The sequence below is a fragment of the Branchiostoma belcheri genome, unplaced genomic scaffold, assembly GCF_001625305.1.
Source record: "Branchiostoma belcheri isolate BF01 breed outbred unplaced genomic scaffold, Haploidv18h27 scaffold2, whole genome shotgun sequence".
Classification (NCBI taxonomy): Eukaryota; Metazoa; Chordata; class Leptocardii; order Amphioxiformes; family Branchiostomatidae; genus Branchiostoma; species Branchiostoma belcheri.
The window spans coordinates 3,804,448-3,817,493 of NW_017803490.1; the positions used below are offsets into that span (position 1 = coordinate 3,804,448).

Here is a 13,046-nt window from a genome sequence, read left to right on the forward strand (position 1 = left end):
GTTCGAACCCCACCTTCTCACCGATCTTGTGCCTTTGGCATGGGAAAGGCACTTTACACGACTTTCCTCACTACCATCAGGTGTAAAGTACTTAGCTTTGGTTAGAGACGTCCCTCGGATAGGACGTTAAATGGAGGTCCCGTGTTTGGGGAGAGCCACACCCCACGCAAGTTAAAGAAACCACCACACCTTTCGAAAAAGAGTAGGGCATGCCCCGGTGTGCGATGGTCCAAATACTTATCTGATTATTCACTACGGACTCCAGGAAGAGTAGTGTGAAATTCAGACTGATGGAGATCCTAAACAAACAAACGGAAAAGATGAGAGGAAGATATCAGATGCTGGATCAGGGTGACACTATGTAAAACGTTAAGGGAAATAGAAAACCTAGAAGTGAGAAAATTGATCATCTTTCAAGATTCAAATAATTAGACTATGGAATATATGAAACGGACGTGTGCAGCATTCAACATCGGTTTTACACAATAGATAACTATGGATTCCACGAAAATGGCAAAGAAAAACATACGGAGCATGGTACCCTATATTTTAAAGAAAAAATCTTGCAGTTAGGAGTGGTTTGGTATACAGTACTGCCCTAAGTCGCAAGGTGGCGTTAATGAAACCTTTAGTAAGGGTGGACAAGGGTTACTCGTTGGTGATGTGAATTATTAGGCAAATCTGTCGGCACGTTATATTAAGGTTGTAGTTTTTCCGAAAATGTATGACAACGGTCTGCCCCTGGTCATTACATGTAGTATACATCCTATTTAACGTCATTGTAAACATTTTATGAGAATTACTAGAATTTTACAGTCTCGTTTCATTTAAATAACTACCATAAATATGCCATATGTAGTTTTGTGGATAACCTTTAAAACCAGTTGATGATTATTTCATTTTCAACCTATAATCCTTCGCCGTAAAGTTTACGTGCTCAAATCAGCTGTAGTTCCTTAACGAGTCGCTAGAAGCAGGTGGCGCTTTGTTTGCACTTGCGCGTTGCATTCAACGGGGTAAGGGAAACAGGCCACAGGGGTCAGCGACCCAGTTCTGAGCAAAACGTGAGTCTGACTTGTCCCAAACTCCCCTTTAGTTCTTTTCTGTTTTTAGGAAATGCTGTATTCTCGTGGAAAACAGGTCCAGTTACTAGTTCGTGTCGTTTGGAGCCGGAGGCTAATGTATTACCTAGACCTTTTCAGTATTTACGTGCCAGTATATCCAATTTTACCTGTGATTGACCTTTGGACCCTATAGTTCGTATTTAGGGAGAGCACAGATACGTATATATCTATAGTGAACCTTTAGCTATATATAGATGGACCTTTAGCCTTGCGTGTGTGCACTACCAGTCGTACAGACTACACTCTGGCCATTCTTGTAAAAACTTTGAATCGCTTAAGGTCATACAAAAGTTAATGCGATGGACACATATAACGAAGCCTATAATTTGATTGCTTATAGTATAGTTATATCTTAAGCGCCTTGAGAGTGCACTTTGGACTGTGTTTGTGACCCATGTATGCATCATCACGTAGCAAAAAAGGGCAGGCAAGGAAATGTTCTGACAGCAAATATTTTAACATATATTTTGAGAGTGTCTGTCCCGAAGGTTGGCCTGGTGGTACACATGTAAATTGATGCACCTTCCTATAGATACGCACTGACCTAGCTTTGAGTAGTTTAGTTCTACGAACATTCGAATTTCCCATTGTGGCTTTAATTTTGGACATCTCGCGTTCGACTATGCGACATGTAGTCCTGGTTTGTCAGTCTTGCCTAACGATGAATTCTGGATAACAAATAACGTACCACTTAGAAATCACTTAATTTAAAGAAACTGACAGCGTGGTTATGCGACAAGCGTTATGTAACATTCCAAATCGTGGTCCACCTGTGCCATGATTTAGAACACAACAAAGTTGAATACCTTTCACGGTATTGACGTGGCCGATATTCCAAAACAATCGTTTGGCAATAACATTATAAACCAGTTCCCAGCCGGGTAGTATGTGGGCTTTTTGTTAATTTCTGTTCGTTTTTCTGCACTTTTTTAGCCAAGACGATCAGCCGGGGCCAATATTTAATTTAGATAATGGATTTGATCCCCTGTTTGTGTTATTTCTTTTGGTCTGAGTGTTTGTGCCCGTGTGTCTGTGGCCAGCATAATACAAAAGGATTTGGGTGTAAGAACTAAGATATATGAATATACGGGTAAAAGATGGCGGTCAACGTCAATGTATAGCCACCTAGCAGTTTTCCTCGTCACTGCAGCAGAACGGCCATCTTTATCTATTCTTGACATGCTGTGAAGGTACTTTCTGTTGTATTTGTTTCAGTACTACCGAGATGGAAGGACACATTCCCGTTGTAGACTTCGGCCCTTACGACCTTTCCAAACACAACGTGAACGAGGCTGACCTTCAACCTTTGGCCGATGACCTGGTCCACACGTTTGCTACTGTCGGTTTCGTGTACCTGACCAACACGGGGATACAGAAATCTGAGGCGGGTGCTTATTTTTGTGTTTCACGCACGAGGAACAATAATTTGTGGTACCTCCACAAACTACTAGAATGTAAACAAACATGGCTGACAGCTGTGTTTCCAGCTTTTAAACACGTTCAGTTGTGCGTTAGCCAATCACTGCTTTTGTACGATTTGCGTCGAATTAATTTTTTTTATAAATTGAAAAAAACCTCGCAGTTCAGTTGAATCAACTTCCTTTGCTACGAAATGACCAGAAAATTAACGTTTTGTATCGTCCTAAACTCCTAATGTTACATAATGTACATACAGCTTGAAGAGACCGTTCGGTTTTCCCATTGTAATTTAAGGACATTGTTCTTTTTATGTCCAGGCGGAGGAACTGTTCGGAGTGGCGGATAGGTTCTTTGACTTGCCGCTGGAGGTGAAGGAGAAATACGCCCGGCCACAGGACAAAACCCGCAACCGCCACGGATGGGTGTGTGTGGCCAGGGAGAGGTAAGCACCAGGACGCCTAGCCTGGTCTCCGGTCTATCGTGGTTTGAACGGTTCTCTACGGGGTTGCAGGGGCTTTTCCCCGCCCGACTCAGCTATAGGTTCCCCGGTAGTTTTTGCACGACGGGAGTTAAATTAGCCCCACCACGTGCACGTGGTGGGGCTCATCATCTCCCGACGTGCAAATAAAACTCCTAAAGACGTAACACTCCTACTGGGCGGTCTGTTGAGCAGGACGGGGGAAAACTATTAGAGCCCCGAAGACCGAACCACGATAGACTGGAGACCAGGTTACGTGCGACTGCTCTCTGAGAGCATTCTTGGGACAGCCATGTATGTGTTAATTGTATCCACTACACCAGATAGCAGCCTGTACTCTGACATATTATATGTAAAATGTATGCGTCTTTAGTTCTTTTGTTTTGATTTACGTGTGTTCTGCAGAAGCAACTTGGAAACACTTGGAAATCTCAAGGAGGCTTTCGATATCAACATGCCTCTTTCCGAGGGACAGGTGAGTGACCTTATTTCTGTTTGTTTTTGTTTTGTTTGTTTCTTTGTTCGACAGTACAATTGTGGGGTCCTTTCACCATCATATGGTCTCGTATGGAAACCGCAAGCAATAAATGTGAAACAATGAAAGTCGTAGAACTTCCTCGTGGTTGTAAGCAATATTCTACCGAAAAAATGTTACAGATATAATTTGTCCTAATTACACTTTCTTTTCTATACGATGCACATTTCGGGCAGACGTGGCCGACAGAAGTTCCAGACTTTGAGGACAAGGTTGTAACGTTCTACGAGAGATGTCGGCGTCTGGACATGAGGATACTGGAGCTCATCGGCAGAGGCCTGCACATTCCGGTAGGTGGCGCTCATAAGACGACCAAATACTTGTAGCCACTACATATACAAGTTTCACTGCGCCATTGGGTATAATGATGAAATAAGCACATTTATGTCTACATAATCAACAAAAAAGTGTTTTTTTCCAGAGATGTTCTTTTTTCTATTGTAAATATTGAAGGAAAATCTACCCGCTACACAGGTAATTATTTCTGAACGAAACCCTATGAAGGCACTGTAGGCAGGTAAGGGATGTAATCGGTGCGGGGGATTCGATGTTTCAGGTAGTCTATGGCACCCTCTGTCTCGGAGACTGCTGTATGGCACGGATGTCATTGGGCCACAGTTTCATAACTAACTTGAATGTATTTTGTAGGATGTTCCAGGTTTCCTGAGTATGTTCCAGTACATGGGGAGGGGGGCGAACAGCACTACTCTAAGCGCGCTCCGCTACCCACCTGTTCCGGATGACGTCAGCGAGAAACAAATGAGGTCTGTTGTCTTCTTCTTATTGGGTTGTTTTGATTGCGTTTTCTTAACGGTTAGTTTTCTACATACATTTGTATACAAGATCTAGAAACCAATATCTAGAAAGTTGCCATTTTGTTCATTTGGGTCTAATTTTGTTTCTATGGCTATTAGTGCAAATTGTCTTTCGTTAAACTTTAAAAATAAACAGATGGGATCGTAATTAGATGTTTATTTATGTTGCCATGGTGATTGTTTTGTTTACAGATGCGGAGAACACACAGACTGGGGTGCCATCACACTTCTGTTCCAAGATGGCGTCCCTGGCTTGGAGGTATTCTACTTCTACCTCAGCTTCTTTGTTATGTCTGAGATGACAAACTTTGTTGTGCATTAAGCTATTATCGTTACGTTGTAAATATGTTCATGTTTTGCATACGCTCATCAAGTATGGGTCATTGGGACGTGAGTTTGATATAACGTAGGACCGGGACACATTTGCCGTATTATGGCAAACTAAGGTAGGTCTTCGGTTAATCGTGCGTGTGTCGTACGAAGTTCAACCGTCTTGTTCCCGACAATGCTGTATACCGTCCCTGCAGGACCCTGCATGTCACAGCCTGCTCAAATTCGCACCATAATCTACGACTAATGTGACCGCAACAAAACGTGTATACCATAGGCAGACTACATCCAAACGTTAACTTTTGTTTCAGGTGATGAACAAGGAAGGTGACTATAAGCCTGCCCCGTACGTTCCCGGCAGTGTCCTGGTGAACATAGGAGACATGTTACAGCGCTGGTCAGGCGACAAGCTCGTGTCCACGGTAAGTCTGATATTATTTACTGTTTTCAGGGTGTTATATATGCACCAACACAGAAGGGTTTTTAACCTGGCTTGACAATTATTAAGGAGCTTCAATCCTTAGCTATAGACATTAAGCCTCTGCATGGCTAAAACACCAGCCCTTGCGAAGCGGCCAATGGCTAATTGAAGTGCCATTATGCTTCATGATTACATTTCATTTTTATGTTATGCAGGAATGCTTAAGCATACGATTTTTATTTTTAAAAAACGCGCGCTTTTTATGCAAACCGCCAACTGTGTCACGTGAAAAACGTCATGCTATTTAAAATTGCGAGCACGTCGGCAGAACCAAGAAACCCAGATATTCCGCGTTTTTTGCATGCTGTGGCGTATGCATTTTGTGGTACCACCACAAAATACCATACCAGAATGTAAACAAACATGGCTGACAGCTGTTTCCAACTCTTAGACACACTTGTAAGGAATCATAATTTTTTTCATTTCAACATTTCAACAAAATAATACATACTGGTGACACACTCAAGCGAAAGAGCTTATATTAAAGTCACCACTTGACATATATAGAATGATAATTACAACACATTACAATAATATCGCAAAGGTAAGTTCCGATGAGCAAGAACAGAATTAAACAATTAAAATAATTTATGACAATATAGTATAATTTGGCACCTCCACATCCTGAATGGCGTAGGCTTGATTCAACTTAATTTACAAAGATATAACCATTTAATTCAACTTACTTTATAAAGCAAAAATCAGAACATTTACGTTTAGTACCGTCCTAATGTTACATGATGCAGCTAGCTTTAACTTTCCCTCAGAAACACCGTGTGGTGATGCCGGAGTCGGCAGCAGACCGGAGGTCGTTCCGCAGGTCCATCGCGTTCTTCACGCACCCTGACGAGGACACCAAACTGGTCTGTCTGGACGGGTCCAACAAGTACGACCCCATCACGGCTAAACAACACGTGGAGCAGAAGCTCAAGTGGTCTTACCTTGATAGCTGAAGGCTCTCGATTTTTTTAGCAAGAGAAGTAACCTTAGAAGACAGACAGACGAAAACTCTACAAAACTTGCAAACAAACTGCAGGAGGGGGGGCAAACGTACTCTACTTCACTCACTCACTCACTCACTCTCACTGCGTCAAGCTCACTCGGAGTCTCCTCATGACTCTCTGCTTCCATTTCTCTCTATCCTCCATCACTGCAGGCAGTTGACTTACAGTCATTCCACTGTCAGCTTCATCTAGTACTCTACTTCATCCATGTTTCAAAACCTATCCAACGTTTCAAAATCTTGATCGTCCATGGCGCTTCCAGAACTCTTTATGAGCATCAGTTATCTAAGGCACACTCCATATCAAATTTAAATAAAAAAATCAAATACGTAAAATAGTATCCATGTTTATCGAGACCTGCATCATAATTATAATTTACATCGTCATCATCATAAATATTAGAGAAGTAGTTTCAGACAATCAACACCACCATCATACGTAAGACCAATCTTGGGTTGTTTGTCACACGGCATTGCGGATCAGCTACCAAAAGGGCGCACCCAACACGACAACAACCGGCGCTTGAGACATTCTACACGGGTTCCTCCCAGGAATTTTCGACTGAAACTATTCTGGCTGTCTTCAAAGGTACTAGTATGTGTCTACCACTGGATAAACATGTTAAAAAGGCAAACGTGTTGTGGTGACGATTAAGAGTATCCTCATTTTGGTTACATCGTTGCAGAAGATTTTAAATGCCCAAATGATTGTAACCTTTTCTGACTGTTGGCAAGGGTAATCAGCTGGCAAAAAATACATCAGAAACGTTAAACAATCTTGCAGAAGAACAGGCCTGCTTCTAGATTAGCTCTGGGGATGGGAACAGGAGTGCTGCACCCTGGTACTTTCATGCACCAGGTACTAGTTCTGCCAGAACTAGAAAATTAAGATTGACAATCCCTTATTGCGAGGGAATAGAATGATTAACGTTAGACCTGTAGTTGTTTTCTGTCATAAGGCTTTAGACCATCCACATACAGTAACTGCCACAACGCATTTCTTTACCCTTATTTGACGTTTAGACAGCAGTTACAAATGAACAGAGTCGAGTAATAATTGCATTTGTTGTATTTTTGAAGTAGGCAGATATAGGCACTCTTTAAGAGAATTTATATTCTTGTCCTTATGCTGGTCTCTTATCTGGAGGTTGGAATCAAAGTCGTAAAAACGCCAGAAGAGCACCATTAATGTTAATATTCAAACAACCAGTTTCAGACAATCAACGCAGCCACATAAACAACATCACAATATTCTTTTTTTAATTTCACTCCATACTGTAGGCATAAATAAAATGCATTGCTTATCCTCATGTTTCCCCTTTCTGCCATTTCGTTACAAGGACTCAACTTTGATGTCTGGGCCACTTAAAAATTGTATGTTTTTTTTTTCTAAATTTTTAGAGGGTTTTAAAATTGTCTTCTTTGTGGGGGTGGTTTTTCCAAATGTACAATTTGGGCTCTAAGGCCCTGGTATCAAACCCAAATGATCTGAACCTTAGTATGGGTGTGCCTTCAACATAAATATGTATCAACAGAAATTTATTAAATGTTTGGTTTACACACCTTTAAAATTAACTGATTTGGGGCTACTTTTGCTAGTGTAAAGACTTTTTATAGAAATTTATAGAATATTATTTTTAGAGAAAGAGCCGATAGGCATGCATCATTCATACGTACAGCATTGGCAAGGCAAATGGACTGACTTTGGCTTGGGAACCGACGGGAAACATTTTAAATTACCTCCTTTCTATTTTTGGGGGGGAGGGGGGTCACATCTAGCAGTCAAACTCTCTAACCAAAGTAGCTGCAATTCATTGGGCAGAAAATGGCTTGGCTAGGCGGACTAGGGAAGGGTGGTTTACCTTTGCTTGACACTGTTCCCTATGATTATAGAGTACAGCAGGTCTAGTTACGTTTCGTCCTGGATGAATGATGTGAAATGAAAAGGAGACAGCGTCTCTGTGGCTTAAGATGAGCTTCCTGTTCTGTTTAGGTGGCTGGACATCATGGGAAGAAAGCTGCGACACTTGCTGATTTTCCTTCTCATCATCTTGAAGGAGTCTAAAATGCCAGACGCCGCTGGCTGCAGGTGTTCACAGTTATTATCACCCTGCAAATGTAATAACATTGGACTCAGCACCATCCCTCAGGACCTCCCAACATCCATCTCTTATTTAGATTTAGATAATAATCTAATCAAAACTGTAAATCAGTCTGAGCTGTTACAGTATAGACATTTAACTAAGTTGCAATTGGCGAAAAATCAAATCAGCATTGTTGATTGTTTCCCCAATCTACCCAAGCTACAAGAGTTGTACTTACAGGAGAACAAAATAACTAACATTCAACCCGGTACATTTTCAAATCTACCCAGGTTAACACACTTGTCCCTGTCCGGCAACCATATAGTAAAGGTTCAACCTGGTGCTTTTGCAAATCTACCCTTGCTTTATAAGTTGGACTTGACCGCCAACCGGATAACAATGATGAAGAGTAATACATTTGAAAATCTACCCTGTCTACAAACCTTGAGTCTTCACAATAACCAGATATCAAAAATGCAGACAGCTGCATTTGCAAATCTTCCCTTGCTTCACACGTTGTCTTTGAATGCTAACAATATAACAATGATTCAGAAAGGTACATTTACAAACCTACCCCGGCTCTATCTTTTGTATCTAAACAATAACCAGATCACAATGATTAAGAATGGTACATTTGTAAATGTACCTCGACTGTATCAATTGAACCTGTCCTTCAACCAGATAAAGAAGTTTCAGACGGGTGCATTTGCAAATCTTCCCCGGCTCTCAGTGTTGGACATTCGATCCAACAAGATAAGAAACATTCAGGTTAGTACATTTGTAAACCTTCTCGAGCTCGGAGCTCTTTTGTTGTGCTCCAACCAGATTACAACTATTCAGCCTGTATTTTACGCTTCTCTAATCAAAATCATACAGTTGACTTTGAACTATAACCAAATAACAATGATTCAAACAGGTGCATTTAAAAATCTACCCTTGCTAAATCTTTTGTTCCTGTTCAACAACCAGATAACAACAATTCAGTCTGGTGCATTTACAAATCTTCCCGAACTCGAAGGTTTGTGCCTGGCGAACAACAAGATAACGATGATTGAGCCTGGTGCATTTTCAAATCTACCCAAAGTCGAAGACCTGGACCTTCGGTCCAACAAAATGCTTGCTATTTCTCCTTTAGCTTTTGGCTTGTTGCCATCTATCCGTACCATACAACTTGACAATACCCCTTGGCAGTGTGACTGCAGTATGGTTCGTTTCATGCTAAATACAACCAAATTCCCTTCTTTTAAAGGCCAGATAATATGTGCTCAACCCCTCAAGTTCCAGGGCCAGAAGCTAGCAGATATCAATCTTGAAGAGTTGATGTGTGAAACGCCAACCAATCTTACACTGCTCGATGATATCCAAACGAGTTCTGAACACTGTTACAATGGTACTGTCACCTCTCGTTATCACTGGTACTTTAAACGCAGTGCTAGCTTAACAACGGGTCCTGTGGAAAAAACGAATCCAATAATAGCAACACTAACCCCATCCCTTGCAATCACTTCAGACAAACCAGAAATCAGCAGTTCCCCCAAAACTGTTCCCGGTCTCCCCTTGGTTGTTCTCATTTGCTCAATCTGTGGCCCAATAGTTGGCATTGTCCTGATCAGCACCGTTATTCTCACAATCTGGTACATGAAGAGGAACAGAAACCCTTCAAATGCGGTCGATACACACACTATCAAAGCAGTTTCTGTACTGACCAGCCAGTCTGTACTGAATAGCCAGTATGAAGATATTGACAACAATCAGGATCAGACAAGGCAGGGTCAGTCTCAGACCATCACTGAATCAAACACAAATGTCAAAGAGGTTGTAATGGCCAGTGGCCATAGTAACCAGTATGAATATACTGACAACAATCACAAGACAGGGCAGGGTCAGTCTCAGACAATCACTAAATCAAACACAAATGTCAAAGAGGTTGTAATGGCCAGTGTCCATAGTAACCAGTATGAATATACTGACAACCGTGATGATCAGACAGGGCAGGGCCAGTCCCAGGCCGTCATTGAATCCTTGGATGTCAGAAATGTATCTTATGGTACAGGGCCGACTGCCTTGCAGGAAAATTATTTTTACAATGCTGTGACCGAATCGTAGGCCATTAGTGAATCCTACACAGACATTACAACAGCTGAAATACCCAGTAGTCATGATCAGACAGGACAGGGTCAATGTCAGGCCTTCGCTGAATCCTTGGATACTAGAAGTTTATCCTATGGTACAGCATCAACTGCCTCTCAGCCAAATTCGCTGTACCCAAATGCAGAAATAACATAATTCAATTTGCATTTAAGTTTTAACGGTTAATCACCGGCCATGAAGCTGTCGTTGGGTAACTATTTGAACGACAAAAAATGACAATTGGTCTTTGAGATCACGGAAAAACAATAATTGCAGGAACTTTGAGAGATCATTACAAGAACTTGGAGATCATTGAATGTTCGCTCTAGTGCCACTTAGAGATTTGTTGGTTAACGTTTTACATAAACACATCCTGATTACCAAGCAAATAATTTGTGAACAATCTATACTTATACTTTCTAATTCGCACAGCACAATTTTTGGGAGGCAGTAAGGGCAAATCAAAATATTGCCTACCTAGTTCTATACCTGAATGGGTTAAGGTTAGGATCATGAGCGTTTCTGAATAGTCTCTGCGTATCCAAGAACGTAGATTTGCACAGTTCTCCATACGCGTGGACAATCCAGAACCTTGTCTGAGCATGGCTTTGGATAAAGCACGGTTCTGGATACAACAATGATTCTGACGTCGCGTATATAGAAAGAAAAAAGCACATGGAAAGTTCTAAAAAAATAGATTGGGGAAATAAATCACAATGCAAGTAGTTCATGTGTTAAGGGATCATTAATATGTATGTAAACCTATTATTTATAAGTTACATTGCTGAAAAAACACATGTCTTGAGATTAGTAACATCGTAGCTTGTCATATTTGCCAAAGTTGTTGTTTTAATCATTGCCCAACCATGAATAGTGAGGGTTAACCGTTCTTTCTAAGTACAGTTAATTCAACCTAGTAACTGAGAAAACTACAACAGAAACTATTCAAGATATTGTTTAACAATCGGCTACATTTTGAAATAGGCATCATCAATACTAATTTTTAAAATTAATGTTACTTTTCATCATTATATCGACTGAATGTTTTTCTTTCTTATAATTTGTAACATTGTGGTTTTATCTATTTCTTATAACAGTTCAAGTGACGATGATGTTATTTTGTAAGTCATTTTAATGTTTAATCTTGGAATTCCAAGTGTAGTGATGTATTCTAATGGATAATGTACGAATGAAGTACATACACTTGACTTTGCCAAACTGACTTAATGAAAAGTAGACAATAAGTCTAACTTATAAAAGGATATTTGTTGTGGTACGCAATAATGAGTCCAAAAAATAATTCATTGGTTAAATCTTTACCTTTAAAAGTAAAACTTTTGTTCCAACACAAAAGAGAAATGTTCTCAGCTACAGGTTCCATGAATAATACCAAAAAAACAAGAAACTGGATGAATTCTTGGAAGAGTCAGACGTTTTAGTTAACATCCAGTGGCTTACATGAGAATATATTATGATGAAAGACAGCTATCGGAAGCGTCTGTCTCTTCATGGAATTTACCTAAGTCTTTGATTTATTTTCATATTCTATTATTATTCTACCTGGACCTCGAACCTTCAACAGGTTGGTGTGAAGTGCAGTCTGCAGTGTGTATCATTATCGCATGTCGGCGTGGCAGATCCATGTACTACTATGTTTTAGCAGCAATTTTATAGTCCTGGCCATGTTAAAGGACCAAAGTAACTGAGGCTCTATGCCAAATACTATTCTTTCTGGTTGGTTATAGCTCAAGTAAGATGGTATTGCTAAATATTCTGTAACATATACGAAAAAAATTCCCTTATTCAGATTCCATCACTTTTATACTTGAAGGAGAAATGGTGTTTTTTTTTCATTCTACAATAATTAAAGGTAGAAATATCTATGTAAAAATAATACTGTTCGAGTAAAAAGAAGATTGTAAGATCCATATGAATTCAGGCTGATTTTCTTGTTTTACAAATAACCCGAACACAAATTTGATTACTCATCCAGTCATAGAATTCATTACTGTAAGAATCGCAGGCCATTGAAACCAAAATAACGTTCTCTACTCCACAAAATTGAATGGGTATGACTAAAGGTTACCTTATAAAAACTAGCTCGGTGCGTATTTGATACGCACATGAGTTCTTTCAACACTTCATGTTTTCTAATCTCTGCTTTCCAAGCATGAAAGGTCAGGTGTCATGTATCTGTAATGTGGCGCGGATTTACTTTTCTATCGGCGTCCGCCATATTGTCGCCAGCATATGACGTCACTATCAAACGAGACGCCAACCGGCCTGACAGGAAAGTCGTTCTGGCGGGAAAAGTAGCCCGAGTCATGCTCTTAGCGATCAATTCAAGATAAATTATGCGCAACACGAAAACATTTGAATTTGCGAACTCTTTAAAACTATTTTAGACAATTTATTCCAATACAATTTTACACAATTCTGGTTTGAGAGCGCAGTGTAAATTCTCCCTTATATGTAAAGTTTTGGATTTTATGCTTGTAGACATGATTGTCTTAAGAAAAATTGCTTTTGTACGAAGTATAATTTTGTTAGTGTACTTACCGCTATCTTTTTGAAACCGTTCAAATTGATGTACAGGAAATCTACGATTGCTTTAAACTTGTAAGGTATCAAACTACAGCACAAACCG

General features: G+C 40.3%; 2 protein-coding genes across 2 annotated transcripts; both read left to right on the forward strand.

The window, feature by feature from the left end:
* Positions 1-2,345: 2,345 nt before the first annotated feature.
* On the forward strand, positions 2,346-6,226 carry LOC109468610 (UPF0676 protein C1494.01-like). Its single transcript, XM_019766924.1, has 8 exons — positions 2,346-2,508; positions 2,861-2,985; positions 3,427-3,496; positions 3,733-3,846; positions 4,205-4,320; positions 4,564-4,630; positions 5,013-5,123; positions 5,950-6,226. The coding sequence occupies exons 1-8, from the start codon at positions 2,350-2,352 to the stop codon at positions 6,133-6,135; spliced, it is 948 nt and encodes a 315-aa protein (XP_019622483.1). The 5' UTR covers positions 2,346-2,349; the 3' UTR covers positions 6,136-6,226.
* A 1,965-nt stretch (positions 6,227-8,191) lies between these two features.
* On the forward strand, positions 8,192-10,062 carry LOC109468397 (leucine-rich repeat-containing protein 15-like). Its single transcript, XM_019766646.1, has 4 exons — positions 8,192-8,274; positions 8,560-8,897; positions 9,186-9,659; positions 10,025-10,062. Exons 1-4 carry the CDS (start codon positions 8,192-8,194, stop codon positions 10,060-10,062), a joined length of 933 nt encoding a protein of 310 aa, XP_019622205.1.
* Positions 10,063-13,046: the final 2,984 nt, after the last annotated feature.

Coding starts and splice junctions, on each gene's coding strand:
- LOC109468610 (XM_019766924.1), top strand. CDS start 2,350: ATGGAAGGACACATTCCCGTTGTAGACTTCGGCCCTTACGACCTTTCC. Junction 2,986..3,426: donor GTGTGTGTGGCCAGGGAGAG/GTAAGCACCAGG, acceptor TGTGTTCTGCAG/AAGCAACTTGGAAACACTTG. Junction 5,124..5,949: donor GCGACAAGCTCGTGTCCACG/GTAAGTCTGATA, acceptor ACTTTCCCTCAG/AAACACCGTGTGGTGATGCC.
- LOC109468397 (XM_019766646.1), top strand. CDS start 8,192: ATGGGAAGAAAGCTGCGACACTTGCTGATTTTCCTTCTCATCATCTTG. Junction 8,898..9,185: donor GATCACAATGATTAAGAATG/GTACATTTGTAA, acceptor TGATTCAAACAG/GTGCATTTAAAAATCTACCC. Junction 9,660..10,024: donor TTCTGAACACTGTTACAATG/GTACTGTCACCT, acceptor GACAACAATCAG/GATCAGACAAGGCAGGGTCA.